The 20000-nt window shown below is 36.3% G+C and overlaps 1 protein-coding gene across 1 annotated transcript in view; it reads left to right on the plus strand.

Moving 5' to 3' along the window:
* LOC133609905 (dual specificity calcium/calmodulin-dependent 3',5'-cyclic nucleotide phosphodiesterase 1C-like) overlaps window positions 1-20000 on the plus strand; it is a 72950-nt gene that overhangs the window by 47107 nt on the left and 5843 nt on the right. The window contains exons 13-14 of the mRNA XM_061965957.1: window positions 252-353; window positions 617-737. Of these exons, the coding sequence (XP_061821941.1) occupies window positions 252-353; window positions 617-737 (223 nt within the window). The remainder of the gene's footprint in view (window positions 1-251; window positions 354-616; window positions 738-20000) is intronic.

A 20000-nucleotide genomic window follows, 5' to 3' on the forward strand; every position in this document is an offset into this window, starting at 1 on the left:
GTATGTGTGTGTGTTTTTGTATGTGTGTGTGTTTTTGTATGAGTGTGTGTTTTTGTATGAGTGTGTGTTTTTGTATGTGTGTTTTAACAAAACGTGTTTAAAATAGTTTTTATTGTTGATAAAGTCAGCAAATATGTCCTTGAGAACATGAATTATGAGCAATGTATGATACTGTAACTACTTGGTATCGCATCCATACTGAAATGTGTGGTATCATCCAAAAGTAATGTCAAGATGATTTTGTCCTTCAGGGAGTTACGTAACCTGGTGGTGGAGATGGTGTTGGCCACAGACATGTCTTGTCACTTCCAGCAGATTAAAGCCATGAAGAACTCACTGCAGCAGTATGAGGTGTAAGTATACATACTACATCATCCATCCATCCATCATCCATCATACATACATCATCCATCCATCATCCATCCATCAACTCATCTTCACATCATTTTGTTTGGAACACAACCCTTGCTGCTAGCTGCTTATTATCCCTGCTAAAAGTCACATTGAAGGCCAGCTCACCTGCTTTAGCACACCACACACCTGACCTCGGCAGGTGAAATCAGCCTCAAGCGATCCACGAGAGCACGTATCGGACGTGACGATGCCGTCTTTACAGGATCGACAAACCCAAGGCCTTATCGCTGCTGCTGCACACCGCTGATATCAGCCACCCTGCCAAGTGCTGGGACCTCCACCACCGCTGGACCAACTCCCTCCTGGAGGAGTTCTTCATTCAAGTACTGTGAACATCAACACCTGCTGTGTCACAACTGCAATACTTACAGCGCTAACACTTTTTAGCGCGCCACAAAACCCCAAAAAAACACCATATTCGTAGACTACTGACACACCTTTACAATATGGAGGTCATTCAACAAGATAAGACAACTAAGCAGCAGAATGTTGCAATAACAACATTTAATAAGAAGTAGATGATGTGTGAACGCTCCAATGCTGAAGTTGAACTGAAATGCTGACAGAATGTAGTATGAATACAAGAAGAGTTGGAATGGTTTCAATGTTGAAGAGTTTGAATTTCCAGGAAAACCGAAATTAGGTTTGGAACTTGGGAAAGTGTTAGTTTGAATGTCCAGGATGAGTGGAACGTGTTGATGTTGGAATGTTTTCAATAGCTTGAAAAATGTGGCAATTGTGCAACTTGGAAAATGTCCCATTCATTTCAATGAGAACTTCCTGGAAATTTGGAGAAAAGTGGGATTTAAATTTTTTTTATTAGGAGCCTGAATGAGCTGAATTGGTTGGTGTTGGAATTGTTTAAATGGGTCAAGAAATGTTGAAGTAGGAACAGTTTTTAATTGAAAAATGGTATTATGGAATTTTGGGAAAACTGGGAATTTTTCAAGTTCTTAAACCAACTTGGTTTTTTTGTCCTGGCTAAGAGGAATGTTTTGACAGTGGAACGCTTGAAATGGGTGGAAAAATGTGAAAGGAGTCATCGCACTAAAAAAGGTGTGAAATAAGGTGAGACAAAAACAGGAATTCCTGGAAATTTGTTGAACGTGGAATAATGGTTATTTGAATTTCCAGGATGAGTTGAAGGTGGAATGCTTTGAATAGCTTAAAATTGTTGGGAATTGTGGAAGTTTGAAAAATGGATCATTCATTTTGAATGGGGAAAATGTCCCTAAAAACTGGGGATTCCAGGAAATCCGGGAATTTTTGTTAAATAATTGTTGAAGCACACAATTCCTCAACAGGCTGAATATTTTGAAGTTGGAACGATTTGAGTCGAAAAAAAATGTGGGAGTCCTGGAACTTTGAAAAATGTTCCATTATTTTGAATGGGAATTTCATCAAATTCGGGAAAAGCGGGAATTTTTTTTGAAAATGCTGAAAGACTTGAATGTTCTGAAGGAGTTTAAATGGTTGGTGTTGGAATTTTTCAAATCGGACGAGAAATGTTGAAGTAGTAACATTTTTAGCTGAGAAATGGTATTACGGAATTCCTGGAATTTCGGTAAAACTGGGAATTTTTCCAGTTCGAAAAAACACTTTGTTTTTTTTGTCCTGATGAAGAGGAATGTTTGGACAGTGGAACGGCTGAAGTGGGTTGAAAAATGTGGACGGAGTCGTCGACAGAAAAAAGGGTGGAAATAGGGCTTTGGAAAACTGGGAATTCCTGGAATTTTTTTGAACTTTGAAAAATGATAGTTTGAATGACCAGGATGAGTGGAATGTGTTGATGTTGGAATGCTTTGAATAGCTTGAAAAATGTGGCAATTGTGCAACTTGGAAAATGTCCCATTCATTTCAATGGGAACTTCCTGGAAATTTGGAGAAAAGCGGGATTTGAAAAAAAAAAGATTAGGAGCCTGAATGAGCTGAATTGGTTGGTGTTGGAATTGTTTAAATGGGTCAAGAAATGTTGAAGTAGGAACAGTTTTTAATTGAAAAATGGTATTATGGAATTTTGGGAAAACTGGGAATTTTTCAAGTTCTTAAACCAACTTGGTTTTTTGTCCTGGCTAAGAGGAATGTTTTGACAGTGGAACGCTTGAAATGGGTGGAAAAATGTGAAAGGAGTCATCGCACTAAAAAGGTGTGAAATAAGGTTAGACAAAAACAGGAATTCCTGGAAATTTGTTGAACGTGGAATAATGGTTGTTTGAATTTCCAGGATGAGTTGAAGGTGGAATGCTTTGAATAGCTTAGAAAAATTGGGAATTGTGGAAGTTTGAAAAATGGATCATTCATTTTGAATGGGGAAAATGTCCCTAAAAACTGGGGATTCTAGGAAATCCGGGAATTTTTGTGAAATAATTGTTGAAGTAGAGCACACAATTCCTCAACAGGCTGAATATTTTGAAGTTGGAACGATTTGAATCGAAAAAAAAAAATGTGGGAGTCCTGGAACTTTGAAAAATGTTCCATTATTTTGAATGGGAATTTCATCAAATTCGGGAAAAGCGGGAATTTTTTTTGAAAATGCTAAAAGACTTGAATGTTCTGAAGGAGTTGAAATGGTTGGTGTTGGAATTTTTCAAATCGGACGAGAAATGTTGAAGTAGTAACATTTTTAGCTGAGAAATGGTATTACGGAATTCCTGGAATTTCGGTAAAACTGGGAATTTTTCCAGTTCGAAAAAACACTTCTTTTTTTTTGTCCTGATGAAGAGGAATGTTTGGACAGTGGAACGGCTGAAGTGGGTTGAAAAATGTGGACGGAGTCGTCGACAGAAAAAAGGGTGGAAATAGGGCTTTGGAAAACTGGGAATTCCTGGAATTTTTTTGAACTTTGAAAAATGATAGTTTGAATGACCAGGATGAGTGGAATGTGTTGATGTTGGAATGCTTTGAATAGCTTGAAAAATGTGGCAATTGTGCAACTTGGAAAATGTCCCATTCATTTCAATGAGAACTTCCTGGAAATTTGGAGAAAAGCGGGATTTAAAAAAAACAACGATTAGGAGCCTGAATGAGCTGAATTGGTTGGTGTTGGAATTGTTTAAATGGGTCAAGAAATGTTGAAGTAGGAACAGTTTTTAATTGAAAAATGGTATTATGGAATTTTGGGAAAACCGGGAATTTTTCAAGTTCTTAAACCAACTTGGTTTTTTGTCCTGGCTAAGAGGAATGTTTTGACAGTGGAACGCTTGAAATGTGTGGAAAAATGTGAAAGGAGTCATCGCACTAAAAAAGGTGTGAAATAAGGTTAGACAAAAACAGGAATTCCTGGAAATTTCTTGAACGTGGAATAATGGTTGTTTGAATTTCCAGGATGAGTTGAAGGTGGAATGCTTTGAATAGCTTGAAAAATTTGGGAATTGTGGATGTTTGAAAAATGGATCATTCATTTTGAATGGGGAAAATGTCCCTAAAAACTGGGGATTCTAGGAAATCCGGGAATTTTTGTGAAATAATTGTTGAAGTAGAGCACACAATTCCTCAACAGGCTGAATATTTTGAAGTTGGAACGCTTTGAATCGAAAAAAAAATGTGGGAGTCCTGGAACTTTGAAAAATGTTCCATTATTTTGAATGGGAATTTCATCAAATTCGGGAAAAGCGGGAATTTTTTTTGAAAATGCTAAAAGACTTGAATGTTCTGAAGGAGTTGAAATGGTTGGTGTTGGAATTTTTCAAATCGGACGAGAAATGTTGAAGTAGTAACATTTTTAGCTGAGAAATGGTATTACGGAATTCCTGGAATTTCGGTAAAACTGGGAATTTTTCCAGTTCGAAAAAACACTTTGTTTTTTTTGTCCTGATGAAGAGGAATGTTTGGACAGTGGAACGGCTGAAGTGGGTTGAAAAATGTGGACGGAGTCGTCGACAGAAAAAAGGGTGGAAATAGGGCTTTGGAAAACTGGGAATTCCTGGAATTTTTTTGAACTTTGAAAAATGATAGTTTGAATGACCAGGATGAGTGGAATGTGTTGATGTTGGAATGCTTTGAATAGCTTGAAAAATGTGGCAATTGTGCAACTTGGAAAATGTCCCATTCATTTCAATGAGAACTTCCTGGAAATTTGGAGAAAAGCGGGATTAAAAAAAACAAAAACGATTAGGAGCCTGAATGAGCTGAATTGGTTGGTGTCGGAATTGTTTAAATGGGTCAAGAAATGTTGAAGTAGGAACAGTTTTTAATTGAAAAATGGTATTATGGAATTTTGGGAAAACCGGGAATTTTTCAAGTTCTTAAACCAACTTGGTTTTTTTGTCCTGGCTAAGAGGAATGTTTTGACAGTGGAACGCTTGAAATGTGTGGAAAAATGTGAAAGGAGTCATCGCACTAAAAAAGGTGTGAAATAAGGTGAGACAAAAACAGGAATTCCTGGAAATTTCTTGAACGTGGAATAATGGTTGTTTGAATTTCCAGGATGAGTTGAAGGTGGAATGCTTTGAATAGCTTAAAAAAATTGGGAATTGTGGAAGTTTGAAAAATGGATCATTCATTTTGAATGGGGAAAATGTCCCTAAAAACTGGGGATTCTAGGAAATCCGGGAATTTTTGTGAAATAATTGTTGAAGTAGAGCACACAATTCCTCAACAGGCTGAATATTTTGAAGTTGGAACGATTTGAATCGGAAAAAAAAATGTGGGAGTCCTGGAACTTTGAAAAATGTTCCATTATTTTGAATGGGAATTTCATCAAATTCGGGAAAAGCGGGAATTTTTTTGAAAATGCTAAAAGACTTGAATGTTCGGAAGGAGTTTAAATGGTTGGTGTTGGCATTTTTCAAATCGGACGAGAAATGTTGAAGTAGTAACATTTTTAGCTGAGAAATGGTATTACGGAATTCCCGGAATTTCGGTAAAACTGGGAATTTTTCCAGTTCGAAAAAACACTTTGTTTTTTTGTCCTGATGAAGAGGAATGTTTGGACAGTGGAACGGCTGAAGTGGGTTGAAAAATGTGGACGGAGTCGTCGACAGAAAAAAGGGTGGAAATAGGGCTTTGGAAAACTGGGAATTCCTGGAATTTTTTTGAACTTTGAAAAATGATAGTTTGAATGACCAGGATGAGTGGAATGTGTTGAAGGTGGAATGCTTTGAATAGCTTGAAAAATGTGGCAATTGTGCAACTTGAAAAATGTCCCATTCATTTCAATGGGAACTTCCTGGAAATTTGGAGAAAAGCGGGATTAAAAAAAAAAAACGATTAGGAGCCTGAATGAGCTGAATTGGTTGGTGTTGGAATTGTTTAAATGGGTCAAGAAATGTTGAAGTAGGAACCGTTTCTAATTGAAAAATGGTATTATGGAATTTTGGGAAAACTGGGAATTTTTCAAGTTCTTAAACCAACTTGGTTTTTTGTCCTGGCTAAGAGGAATGTTTTGACAGTGGAACGCTTGAAATGTGTGGAAAAATGTGAAAGGAGTCATCGCACTAAAAAAGGTGTGAAATAAGGTTAGACAAAAACAGGAATTCCTGGAAATTTGTTGAACGTGGAATAATGGTTGTTTGAATTTCCAGGATGAGTTGGAGGTGGAATGCTTTGAATAGCTTGAAAAATGTGGGAATTGTGGAAGTTTGAAAAATGGATCATTCATTTTGAATGGGGAAAATGTCCCTAAAAACTGGGGATTCTAGGAAATCCGGGAATTTTTGTGAAATAATTGTTGAAGTAGAGCACACAATTCCTCAACAGGCTGAATATTTTGAAGTTGGAACGATTTGAATCGGGAAGAAAAATGTGGGAGTCCTGGAACTTTGAAAAATGTTCCATTATTTTGAATGGGAATTTCATCAAATTCGGGAAAAGCGGGAATTTTTTTTGAAAATGCTAAAAGACTTGAATGTTCTGAAGGAGTTGAAATGGTTGGTGTTGGAATTTTTCAAATCGGACGAGAAATGTTGAAGTAGTAACATTTTTAGCTGAGAAATGGTATTACGGAATTCCTGGAATTTCGGTAAAACTGGGAATTTTTCCAGTTCGGAAAAACATTTTTTTTTTTGTCCTGATGAAGAGGAATGTTTGGACAGTGGAACGGCTGAAGTGGGTTGAAAAATGTGGACGGAGTCGTCGACAGAAAAAAGGGTGGAAATAGGGCTTTGGAAAACTGGGAATTCCTGGAATTTTTTTGAACTTTGAAAAATGATAGTTTGAATGTCCAGGATGAGTGGAATGTGTTGATGTTGGAATGCTTTGAATAGCTTGAAAAATGTGGCAATTGTGCAACTTGAAAAATGTCCCATTCATTTCAATGAGAACTTCCTGGAAATTTGGAGAAAAGCGGGATTTAAAAAAAAAAAAATTAGGAGCCTGAATGAGCTGAATTGGTTGGTGTTGGAATTGTTTAAATGGGTCAAGAAATGTTGAAGTAGGAACAGTTTTTAATTGAAAAATGGTATTATGGAATTTTGGGAAAACCGGGAATTTTTCAAGTTCTTAAACCAACTTGGTTTTTTGTCCTGGCTAAGAGGAATGTTTTGACAGTGGAACGCTTGAAATGGGTGGAAAAATGTGAAAGGAGTCATCGCACTAAAAAAGGTGTGAAATAAGGTGAGACAAAAACAGGAATTCCTGGAAATTTGTTGAACGTGGAATAATGGTTGTTTGAATTTCCAGGATGAGTTGAAGGTGGAATGCTTTGAATAGCTTGAAAAATTTGGGAATTGTGGAAGTTTGAAAAATGGATCATTAATTTTGAATGGGGAAAATGTCCCTAAAAACTGGGGATTCTAGGAAATCCGGGAATTTTTGTGAAATAATTGTTGAAGTAGAGCACACAATTCCTCAACAGGCTGAATATTTTGAAGTTGGAACGATTTGAGTCGAAAAAAAAAATGTGGGAGTCCTGGAACTTTGAAAAATGTTCCATTATTTTGAATGGGAATTTCATCAAATTCGGGAAAAGCGGGAATTTTTTTTGAAAATGCTAAAAGACTTGAATGTTCTGAAGGAGTTGAAATGGTTGGTGTTGGAATTTTTCAAATCGGACGAGAAATGTTGAAGTAGTAACATTTTTAGCTGAGAAATGGTATTACGGAATTCCTGGAATTTCGGTAAAACTGGGAATTTTTCCAGTTCGGAAAAACATTTTTTTTTTTGTCCTGATGAAGAGGAATGTTTGGACAGTGGAACGGCTGAAGTGGGTTGAAAAATGTGGACGGAGTCGTCGACAGAAAAAAGGGTGGAAATAGGGCTTTGGAAAACTGGGAATTCCTGGAATTTTTTTGAACTTTGAAAAATGATAGTTTGAATGTCCAGGATGAGTGGAATGTGTTGATGTTGGAATGCTTTGAATAGCTTGAAAAATGTGGCAATTGTGCAACTTGAAAAATGTCCCATTCATTTCAATGAGAACTTCCTGGAAATTTGGAGAAAAGCGGGATTTAAAAAAAAAAAGATTAGGAGCCTGAATGAGCTGAATTGGTTGGTGTTGGAATTGTTTAAATGGGTCAAGAAATGTTGAAGTAGGAACAGTTTTTAATTGAAAAATGGTATTATGGAATTTTGGGAAAACCGGGAATTTTTCAAGTTCTTAAACCAACTTGGTTTTTTGTCCTGGCTAAGAGGAATGTTTTGACAGTGGAACGCTTGAAATGGGTGGAAAAATGTGAAAGGAGTCATCGCACTAAAAAAGGTGTGAAATAAGGTGAGACAAAAACAGGAATTCCTGGAAATTTGTTGAACGTGGAATAATGGTTGTTTGAATTTCCAGGATGAGTTGAAGGTGGAATGCTTTGAATAGCTTGAAAAATTTGGGAATTGTGGAAGTTTGAAAAATGGATCATTAATTTTGAATGGGGAAAATGTCCCTAAAAACTGGGGATTCTAGGAAATCCGGGAATTTTTGTGAAATAATTGTTGAAGTAGAGCACACAATTCCTCAACAGGCTGAATATTTTGAAGTTGGAACGATTTGAGTCGAAAAAAAAAATGTGGGAGTCCTGGAACTTTGAAAAATGTTCCATTATTTTGAATGGGAATTTCATCAAATTCGGGAAAAGCGGGAATTTTTTTTGAAAATGCTAAAAGACTTGAATGTTCTGAAATGGTTGGTGTTGGAATTTTTCAAATCGGACGAGAAATGTTGAAGTAGTAACATTTTTAGCTGAGAAATGGTATTACGGAATTCCTGGAATTTCGGTAAAACTGGGAATTTTTCCAGTTCGAAAAAACACTTTTTTTTTTTGTCCTGATGAAGAGGAATGTTTGGACAGTGGAACGGCTGAAGTGGGTTGAAAAATGTGGACGGAGTCGTCGACAGAAAAAAGGGTGGAAATAGGGCTTTGGAAAACTGGGAATTCCTGGAATTTTTTTGAACTTTGAAAAATGATAGTTTGAATGACCAGGATGAGTGGAATGTGTTGATGTTGGAATGCTTTGAATAGCTTGAAAAATGTGGCAATTGTGCAACTTGGAAAATGTCCCATTCATTTCAATGAGAACTTCCTGGAAATTTGGAGAAAAGCGGGATTAAAAAAAAAAAAACGATTAGGAGCCTGAATGAGCTGAATTGGTTGGTGTTGGAATTGTTTAAATGGGTCAAGAAATGTTGAAGTAGGAACAGTTTTTAATTGAAAAATGGTATTATGGAATTTTGGGAAAACCGGGAATTTTTCAAGTTCTTAAACCAACTTGGTTTTTTGTCCTGGCTAAGAGGAATGTTTTGACAGTGGAACGCTTGAAATGTGTGGAAAAATGTGAAAGGAGTCATCGCACTAAAAAAGGTGTGAAATAAGGTGAGACAAAAACAGGAATTCCTGGAAATTTGTTGAACGTGGAATAATGGTTGTTTGAATTTCCAGGATGAGTTGAAGGTGGAATGCTTTGAATAGCTTGAAAAATTTGGGAATTGTGGAAGTTTGAAAAATGGATCATTCATTTTGAATGGGGAAAATGTCCCTAAAAACTGGGGATTCTAGGAAATCCGGGAATTTTTGTGAAATAATTGTTGAAGTAGACCACACAATTCCTCAACAGGCTGAATATTTTGAAGTCGGAACGATTTGAGTCGAAAAAAAATGTTGGAGTCCTGGAACTTTGAAAAATGTTCCATTATTTTGAATGGGAATTTCATCAAATTCGGGAAAAGCGGGAATTTTTTTTGAAAATGCTAAAAGACTTGAATGTTCTGAAGGAGTTGAAATGGTTGGTGTTGGAATTTCTCAGATCGGACGAGAAATGTTGAAGTAGTAACATTTTTAGCTGAGAAATGGTATTACGGATTTCCCGGAATTTCGGTAAAACTGGGAATTTTTCCAGTTCGGAAAAACACTTTGTTTTTTTGTCCTGATGAAGAGGAATGTTTGGACAGTGGAACGGCTGAAGTGGGTTGAAAAATGTGGACGGAGTCGTCGACAGAAAAAAGGGTGGAAATAGGGCTTTGGAAAACTGGGAATTCCTGGAATTTTTTTGAACTTTGAAAAATGATAGTTTGAATGACCAGGATGAGTGGAATGTGTTGATGTTGGAATGCTTTGAATAGCTTGAAAAATGTGGCAATTGTGCAACTTGGAAAATGTCCCATTCATTTCAATGAGAACTTCCTGGAAATTTGGAGAAAAGCGGGATTTGGAAAAAAAAAGATTAGGAGCCTGAATGAGCTGAATTGGTTGGTGTTGGAATTGTTTAAATGGGTCAAGAAATGTTGAAGTAGGAACAGTTTTTAATTGAAAAATGGTATTATGGAATTTGGGGAAAACCGGGAATTTTTCAAGTTCTTAAACCAACTTGGTTTTTTTGTCCTGGCTAAGAGGAATGTTTTGACAGTGGAACGCTTGAAATGTGTGGAAAAATGTGAAAGGAGTCATCGCACTAAAAAAGGTGTGAAATAAGGTGAGACAAAAACAGGAATTCCTGGAAATTTGTTGAACGTGGAATAATGGTTGTTTGAATTTCCAGGATGAGTTGAAGGTGGAATGCTTTGAATAGCTTGAAACATTTGGGAATTGTGGAAGTTTGAAAAATGGATCATTCATTTTGAATGGGGAAAATGTCCCTAAAAACTGGGGATTCTAGGAAATCCGGGAATTTTTGTGAAATAATTGTTGAAGTAGAGCACACAATTCCTCAACAGGCTGAATATTTTGAAGCTGGAACGATTTGAATCGAAAAAAAAAAATGTGGGAGTCCTGGAACTTTGAAAAATGTTCCATTATTTTGAATGGGAATTTCATCAAATTCGGGAAAAGCGGGAATTTTTTTTGAAAATGCTGAAAGACTTGAATGTTCTGAAGGAGTTTAAATGGTTGGTGTTGGAATTTTCAAATCGGACGAGAAATGTTGAAGTAGTAACATTTTTAGCTGAGAAATGGTATTACGGAATTCCTGGAATTTCGGTAAAACTGGGAATTTTTCCAGTTCGGAAAAACACTTTGTTTTTTTGTCCTGATGAAGAGGAATGTTTGGACAGTGGAACGGCTGAAGTGGGTTGAAAAATGTGGACGGAGTCGTCGACAGAAAAAAGGGTGGAAATAGGGCTTTGGAAAATTGGGAATTCCTGGAATTTTTTTGAACTTTGAAAAATGATAGTTTGAATGACCAGGATGAGTGGAATGTGTTGATGTTGGAATGCTTTGAATAGCTTGAAAAATGTGGCAATTGTGCAACTTGGAAAATGTCCCATTCATTTCAATGGGAACTTCCTGGAAATTTGGAGAAAAGTGGGATTTAAAAAAAAAATGATTAGGAGCCTGAATGAGCTGAATTGGTTGGTGTTGGAATTGTTTAAATGGGTCAAGAAATGTTGAAGTAGGAACAGTTTTTAATTGAAAAATGGTATTATGGAATTTTGGGAAAACTGGGAATTTTTCAAGTTCTTAAACCAACTTGGTTTTTTGTCCTGGCTAAGAGGAATGTTTTGACAGTGGAACGCTTGAAATGTGTGGGAAAATGTGAAAGGAGTCATCGCACTAAAAAAGGTGTGAATTAAGGTGAGACAAAAACAGGATATCCTGGAAATTTGTTGAACGTGGAATAATGGTTGTTTGAATATCCAGGATGAGTTGAAGGTGGAATGCTTTGAATAGCTTGAAAAATGTGGGAATTGTGGAAGTTTGAAAAATGGATCATTCATTTTGAATGGGGAAAATGTCCCTAAAAACTGGGGATTCTAGGAAATCCGGGAATTTTTGTGAAATAATTGTTGAAGTAGAGCACACAATTCCTCAACAGGCTGAATATTTTGAAGTTGGAACTATTTGAATCGAAAAAAAAAATTGTGGGAGTCCTGGAACTTTGAAAAATGTTCCATTATTTTGAATGGGAATTTCATCAAATTCGGGAAAAGCGGGAATTTTTTGGAAAATGCTAAAAGACTTGAATGTTCTGAAGGAGTTTAAATGGTTGGTGTTGGAATTTTTCAAATCGGACGAGAAATGTTGAAGTAGTAACATTTTTAGCTGAGAAATGGTATTACGGAATTCCTGGAATTTCGGTAAAACTGGGAATTTTCCCAGTTCGGAAAAACACTTTGGTTTTTTGTCCTGATGAAGAGGAATGTTTGGACAGTGGAACGGCTGAAGTGGGTTGAAAAATGTGGACGGAGTCGTCGACAGAAAAAAGGGTGGAAATAGGGCTTTGGAAAACTGGGAATTCCTGGAATTTTTTTGAACTTTGAAAAATGATAGTTTGAATGACCAGGATGAGTGGAATGTGTTGATGTTGGAATGCTTTGAATAGCTTGAAAAATGTGGCAATTGTGCAACTTGGAAAATGTCCCATTCATTTCAATGGGAACTTCCTGGAAATTTGGAGAAAAGCGGGATTTAAAAAAAAAAAAAAAAAATTAGGAGCCTGAATGAGCTGAATTGGTTGGTGTTGGAATTGTTTAAATGGGTCAAGAAATGTTGAAGTAGGAACAGTTTTTAATTGAAAAATGGTATTATGGAATTTTGGGAAAACCGGGAATTTTTCAAGTTCTTAAACCAACTTGGTTTTTTGTCCTGGCTAAGAGGAATGTTTTGACAGTGGAACGCTTGAAATGTGTGGAAAAATGTGAAAGGAGTCATCGCACTAAAAAAGGTGTGAAATAAGGTGAGACAAAAACAGGAATTCCTGGAAATTTGTTGAACGTGGAATAATGGTTGTTTGAATTTCCAGGATGAGTTGAAGGTGGAATGCTTTGAATAGCTTGAAAAATTTGGGAATTGTGGATGTTTGAAAAATGGATCATTCATTTTGAATGGGGAAAATGTCCCTAAAAACTGGGGATTCTTGGAAATCCGGGAATTTTTGTGAAATAATTGTTGAAGTAGAGCACACAATTCCTCAACAGGCTGAATATTTTGAAGTTGGAACGATTTGAGTCGAAAAAAAATGTTGGAGTCCTGGAACTTTGAAAAATGTTCCATTATTTTGAATGGGAATTTCATCAAATTCGGGAAAAGCGGGAATTTTTTTGAAAATGCTAAAAGACTTGAATGTTCGGAAATGGTTGGTGTTGGAATTTTTCAAATCGGACGAGAAATGTTGAAGTAGTAACATTTTTAGCTGAGAAATGGTATTACGGAATTCCTGGAATTTCGGTAAAACTGGGAATTTTTCCAGTTCGAAAAAACACTTTGTTTTTTTTGTCCTGATGAAGAGGAATGTTTGGACAGTGGAACGGCTGAAGTGGGTTGAAAAATGTGGACGGAGTCGTCGACAGAAAAAAGGGTGGAAATAGGGCTTTGGAAAACTGGGAATTCCTGGAATTTTTTTGAACTTTGAAAAATGATAATTTGAATGACCAGGATTTAGTGGAATGTGTTGATGTTGGAATGCTTTGAATAGCTTGAAAAATGTGGCAATTGTGCAACTTGGAAAAATGTCCCATTCATTTCAATGGGAACTTCCTGGAAATTTGGAGAAAAGCGGGATTTAAAAAAAAAAAGGTTAGGAGCCTGAATGAGCTGAATTGGTTGGTGTTGGAATTGTTTAAATGGGTCAAGAAATGTTGAAGTAGGAACAGTTTTTAATTGAAAAATGGTATTATGGAATTTTGGGAAAACCGGGAATTTTTCAAGTTCTTAAACCAACTTGGTTTTTTGTCCTGGCTAAGAGGAATGTTTTGACAGTGGAACGCTTGAAATGGGTGGAAAAATGTGAAAGGAGTCATCGCACTAAAAAAGGTGTGAAATAAGGTTAGACAAAAACAGGAATTCCTGGAAATTTGTTGAACGTGGAATAATGGTTGTTTGAATTTCCAGGATGAGTTGGAGGTGAAATGCTTTGAATAGCTTAAAAAAATTTGGGAATTGTGGAAGTTTGAAAAATGGATCATTCATTTTGAATGGGGAAAATGTCCCTAAAAACTGGGGATTCTAGGAAATCCGGGAATTTTTGTGAAATAATTGTTGAAGTAGAGCACACAATTCCTCAACAGGCTGAATATTTTGAAGTTGGAACGATTTGAATCGAGAAAAAAAAATGTGGGAGTCCTGGAACTTTGAAAAATGTTCCATTATTTTGAATGGGAATTTCATCAAATTCGGGAAAAGCGGGAATTTTTTGGAAAATGCTAAAAGACTTGAATGTTCGGAAGGAGTTTAAAAGGTTGGTGTTGGAATTTTTTAAATCGGACGAGAAATGTTGAAGTAGTAACATTTTTAGCTGAGAAATGGTATTACGGAATTCCCGGAATTTCGGTAAAACTGGGAATTTTTCCAGTTCGAAAAAACACTTTGTTTTTTTGTCCTGATGAAGAGGAATGTTTGGACAGTGGAACGGCTGAAGTGGGTTGAAAAATGTGGACGGAGTCGTCGACAGAAAAAAGGGTGGAAATAGGGCTTTGGAAAACTGGGAATTCCTGGAATTTTTTTGAACTTTGAAAAATGATAGTTTGAATGACCAGGATGAGTGGAATGTGTTGATGTTGGAATGCTTTGAATAGCTTGAAAAATGTGGCAATTGTGCAACTTGGAAAATGTCCCATTCATTTCAATGAGAACTTCCTGGAAATTTGGAGAAAAGCGGGATTTAAAAAAAACAACGATTAGGAGCCTGAATGAGCTGAATTGGTTGGTGTTGGAATTGTTTAAATGGGTCAAGAAATGTTGAAGTAGGAACAGTTTTTAATTGAAAAATGGTATTATGGAATTTTGGGAAAACCGGGAATTTTTCAAGTTCTTAAACCAACTTGGTTTTTTTGTCCTGGCTAAGAGGAATGTTTTGACAGTGGAACGCTTGAAATGGGTGGAAAAATGTGAAAGGAGTCATCGCACTAAAAAAGGTGTGAAATAAGGTGAGACAAAAACAGGAATTCCTGGAAATTTGTTGAACGTGGAATAATGGTTGTTTGAATTTCCAAGATGAGTTGAAGGTGGAATGCTTTGAATAGCTTAAAAAATGTGGGAATTGTGGAAGTTTGAAAAATGGATCATTCATTTTGAATGGGGAAAATGTCCCTAAAAACTGGGGATTCTAGGAAATCCGGGAATTTTTGTGAAATAATTGTTGAAGTAGAGCACACAATTCCTCAACAGGCTGAATATTTTGAAGTTGGAACGATTTGAGTCGAGAAAAAAAATGTTGGAGTCCTGGAACTTTGAAAAATGTTCCATTATTTTGAATGGGAATTTCATCAAATTCGGGAAAAGCGGGAATTTTTTTGAAAATGCTAAAAGACTTGAATGTTCTGAAGGAGTTGAAATGGTTGGTGTTGGAATTTTTCAAATCGGACGAGAAATGTTGAAGTAGTAACATTTTTAGCAGAGAAATGGTATTACGGAATTCCCGGAATTGGTAAAACTGGGAATTTTTCCAGTTCGGAAAAACACTTTGTTTTTTTGTCCTGATGAAGAGGAATGTTTGGACAGTGGAACGGCTGAAGCGGGTTGAAAAATGTGGACGGAGTCGTCGACAGAAAAAAGGGTGGAAATAGGGCTTTGGAAAACTGGGAATTCCTGGAATTTTTTTGAACTTTGAAAAATGATCGTTTGAATGACCAGGATGAGTGGAATGTGTTGATGTTGGAATGCTTTGAATAGCTTGAAAAATGTGGCAATTGTGCAACTTGGAAAATGTTCCATTCATTTCAATGGGAACTTCCTGGAAATTTGGAGAAAAGCGGGATTTGAAAAAAAAAAAGATTAGGAGCCTGAATGAGCTGAATTGGTTGGTGTTGGAATTGTTTAAATGGGTCAAGAAATGTTGAAGTAGGAACAGTTTTTAATTGAAAAATTGTATTATGGAATTTTGGGAAAACCGGGAATTTTTCAAGTTCTTAAACCAACTTGGTTTTTTGTCCTGGCTAAGAGGAATGTTTTGACAGTGGAACGCTTGAAATGTGTGGAAAAATGTGAAAGGAGTCATCGCACTAAAAAAGGTGTGAAATGAGGTTAGACAAAAACAGGAATTCCTGGAAATTTGTTGAACGTGGAATAATGGTTGTTTGAATTTCCAGGATGAGTTGAAGGTGGAATGCTTTGAATAGCTTGAAAAATTTGGGAATTGTGGAAGTTTGAAAAATGGATCATTCATTTTGAATGGGGAAAATGTCCCTAAAAACTGGGGATTCTAGGAAATCCGGGAATTTTTGTGAAATAATTGTTGAAGTAGAGCACACAATTCCTCAACAGGCTGAATATTTTGAAGTTGGAACGATTTGAATCGGGAAAAAAAAAGTGGGAGTCCTGGAACTTTGAAAAATGTTCCATTATTTTGAATGGGAATTTCATCAAATTCGGGAAAAGCGGGAATTTTTTTGAAAATGCTAAAAGACTTGAATGTTCTGAAGGAGTTGAAATGGTTGGTGTTGGAATTTTTCAAATCGGACGAGAAATGTTGAAGTAGTAACATTTTTAGCTGAGAAATGGTATTACGGAATTCCTGGAATTTCGGTAAAACTGGGAATTTTTCCAGTTCGAAAAAACACTTTAGTTTTTTTGTCCTGATGAAGAGGAATGTTTGGACAGTGGAACGGCTGAAGTGGGTTGAAAAATGTGGACGGAGTCGACGACAGAAAAAAGGGTGGAAATAGGGCTTTGGAAAACTGGGAATTCCTGGAATTTTTTTGATCTTTGAAAAATGATAGTTTGAATGACCAGGATGAGTGGAATGTGTTGATGTTGGAATGCTTTGAATAGCTTGAAAAATGTGGCAATTGTGCAACTTGGAAAATGTCCCATTCATTTCAATGAGAACTTCCTGGAAATTTGGAGAAAAGCGGGATTTAAAAAAAAAATGATTAGGAGCCTGAATGAGCTGAATTGGTTGGTGTTGGAATTGTTTAAATGGGTCAAGAAATGTTGAAGTAGGAACAGTTTTTAATTGAAAAATGGTATTATGGAATTTTGGGAAAACTGGGAATTTTTCAAGTTCTTAAACCAACTTGGTTTTTTGTCCTGGCTAAGAGGAATGTTTTGACAGTGGAACGCTTGAAATGGGTGGAAAAATGTGAAAGGAGTCATCGCACTAAAAAAGGTGTGAAATGAGGTTAGACAAAAACAGGAATTCCTGGAAATTTGTTGAACGTGGAATAATGGTTGTTTGAATTTCCAGGGTGAGTTGAAGGTGGAATGCTTTGAATAGCTTGAAAAATGTGGGAATTGTGTAAGTTTGAAAAATGGATCATTCATTTTGAATGGGGAAAATGTCCCTAAAAACTGGGGATTCTAGGAAATCCGGGAATTTTTGTGAAATAACCGTTGAAGTAGAGCACACAATTCCTCAACAGGCTGAATATTTTGAAGTTGGAACGATTTGAATCGGAAAAAAAAAAATGTGGGAGTCCTGGAACTTTGAAAAATGTTCCATTATTTTGAATTGGAATTTCATCAAATTCGGGAAAAGCGGGAATTTTTTTTGAAAATGCAAAAAGACTTGAATGTTCTGAAGGAGTTGAAATGGTTGGTGTTGGAATTTTTCAAATTGGACGAGAAATGTTGAAGTAGTAAAATTTTTAGCTGAGAAATGGTATTACGGGATTCCTGGAATTTCGGTAAAACTGGGAATTTTTCCAGTTCGAAAAAAAACACTTCTTTTTTTTGTCCTGATGAAGAGGAATGTTTGGACAGTGGAACGGCTGAAGTGGGTTGAAAAATGTGGACGGAGTCGTCGACAGAAAAAAGGGTGGAAATAGGGCTTTGGAAAACTGGGAATTCCTGGAATTTATTTGAACTTTGAAAAATGATCGTTTGAATGACCAGGATGAGTGGAATGTGTTGATGTTGGAATGCTTTGAATAGCTTGAAAAATGTGGCAATTGTGCAACTTGGAAAATGTCCCATTAATTTCAATGGGAACTTCCTGGAAATTTAGGGAAAAGCGGGATTTGAAAAAAAAAAAGATTAGGAGCCTGAATGAGCTGAATTGGTTGGTGTTGGAATTGTTTAAATGGGTCAAGAAATGTTGAAGTAGGAACAGTTTTTAATTGAAAAATGGTATTATGGAATTTTGGGAAAACCGGGAATTTTTCAAGTTCTTAAACCAACTTGGTTTTTTGTCCTGGCTAAGAGGAATGTTTTGACAGTGGAACGCTTGAAATGGGTGGAAAAATGTGAAAGGAGTCATCGCACTAAAAAAGGTGTGAAATAAGGTTAGACAAAAACAGGAATTCCTGGAAATTTGTTGAACGTGGAATAATGGTTGTTTGAATTTCCAGGATGAGTTGAAGGTGGAATGCTTTGAATAGCTTGAAAAATGTGGGAATTGTGGAAGTTTGAAAAATGGATCATTCATTTTGAATGGGGAAAATGTCCCTAAAAACTGGGGATTCTAGGAAATCCGGGAATTTTTGTGAAATAACCGTTGAAGTAGAGCACACAATTCCTCAACAGGCTGAATATTTTGAAGTTGGAACTATTTGAATCGGAAAAAAAATGTGCGAGTCCTGGAACTTTGAAAAATGTTCCATTATTTTGAATGGGAATTTCATCAAATTCGGGAAAAGCGGGAATTTTTTTGAAAATGCTAAAAGACTTGAATGTTCTGAAGGAGTTTAAATGGTTGGTGTTGGAATTTTTCAAATCGGACGAGAAATGTTGAAGTAGTAACATTTTTAGCTGAGAAATGGTATTACGGAATTCCTGGAATTTCGGTAAAACTGGGAATTTTTCCAGTTCGAAAAAACACTTTGTTTTTTTGTCCTGGTGAAGAGGAATGTTTGGACAGTGGAACGCTTGAAATGTGTGGAAAAATGTGAAAGGAGTCATCGCACTAAAAAAGGTGTGAAATAAGGTGAGACAAAAACAGGAATTCCTGGAAATTTGTTGAACGTGGAATAATGGTTGTTTGAATTTTCGGGATGAGTGGAATGTGTTGATGTTGGAATGCTTTGAATAGCTTGAAAAATGTGGCAATTGTGCAACTTGGAAAATGTCCCATTCATTTCAATGAGAACTTCCTGGAAATTTGGAGAAAAGTGGGATTTAAAAAAAAAAAGATTAGGAGCCTGAATGAGCTGAATTGGTTGGTGTTGGAATTGTTTAAATGGGTCAAGAAATGTTGAAGTAGGAACAGTTTTTAATTGAAAAATGGTATTATGGAATTTTGGGAAAAGCGGGAATTTTTCAAGTTCTTAAACCAACTTGGTTTTTTGTCCTGGCTAAGAGGAATGTTTTGACAGTGGAACGCTTGAAATGGGTGGAAAAATGTGAAAGGAGTCATCGCACTAAAAAAGGTGTGAATTAAGGTGAGACAAAAACAGGAATTCCTGGAAATTTATTGAACGTGGAATAATGGTTGTTTGAATTTCCAGGATGAGTTGAAGGTGGAATGCTTTGAATAGCTTGAAAAATGTGGGAATTGTGGAAGTTTGAAAAATGGATCATTCATTTTGAATGGGGAAAATGTCCCTAAAAACTGGGGATTCTAGGAAATCCGGGAATTTTTGTGAAATAATTGTTGAAGTAGAGCACACAATTCCTCAACAGGCTGAATATTTTGAAGTTGGAACGATTTGAATCGAAAAAAAAAAAATGTGGGAGTCCTGGAACTTTGAAAAATGTTCCATTATTTTGAATGGGAATTTCATCAAATTCGGGAAAAGTGGGAATTTTTTTGAAAATGCTAAAAGACTTGAATGTTCTGAAGGAGATTAAATGGTTGGTGTTGGAATTTTTCAAATCGGACGAGAAATGTTGAAGTAGTAACATTTTTAGCTGAGAAATGGTATTACGGAATTCCTGGAATTTCGGTAAAACTGGGAATTTTTCCAGTTCGGAAAAACACTTTTTTTTTTTGTCCTGATGAAGAGGAATGTTTGGACAGTGGAACGGCTGAAGTGGGTTGAAAAATGTGGACGGAGTCGTCGACAGAAAAAAGGGTGGAAATAGGGCTTTGGAAAACTGGGAATTCCTGGAATTTATTTGAACTTTGAAAAATGATCGTTTGAATGACCAGGATGAGTGGAATGTGTTGATGTTGGAATGCTTTGAATAGCTTGAAAAATGTGGCAATTGTGCAACTTGGAAAATGTCCCATTAATTTCAATGGGAACTTCCTGGAAATTTAGGGAAAAGCGGGATTTGAAAAAAAAAAAGATTAGGAGCCTGAATGAGCTGAATTGGTTGGTGTTGGAATTGTTTAAATGGGTCAAGAAATGTTGAAGTAGGAACAGTTTTTAATTGAAAAATGGTATTATGGAATTTTGGGAAAACCGGGAATTT

Source organism: Nerophis lumbriciformis, linkage group LG07 (genome assembly GCF_033978685.3).
Source record: "Nerophis lumbriciformis linkage group LG07, RoL_Nlum_v2.1, whole genome shotgun sequence".
Classification (NCBI taxonomy): Eukaryota; Metazoa; Chordata; class Actinopteri; order Syngnathiformes; family Syngnathidae; genus Nerophis; species Nerophis lumbriciformis.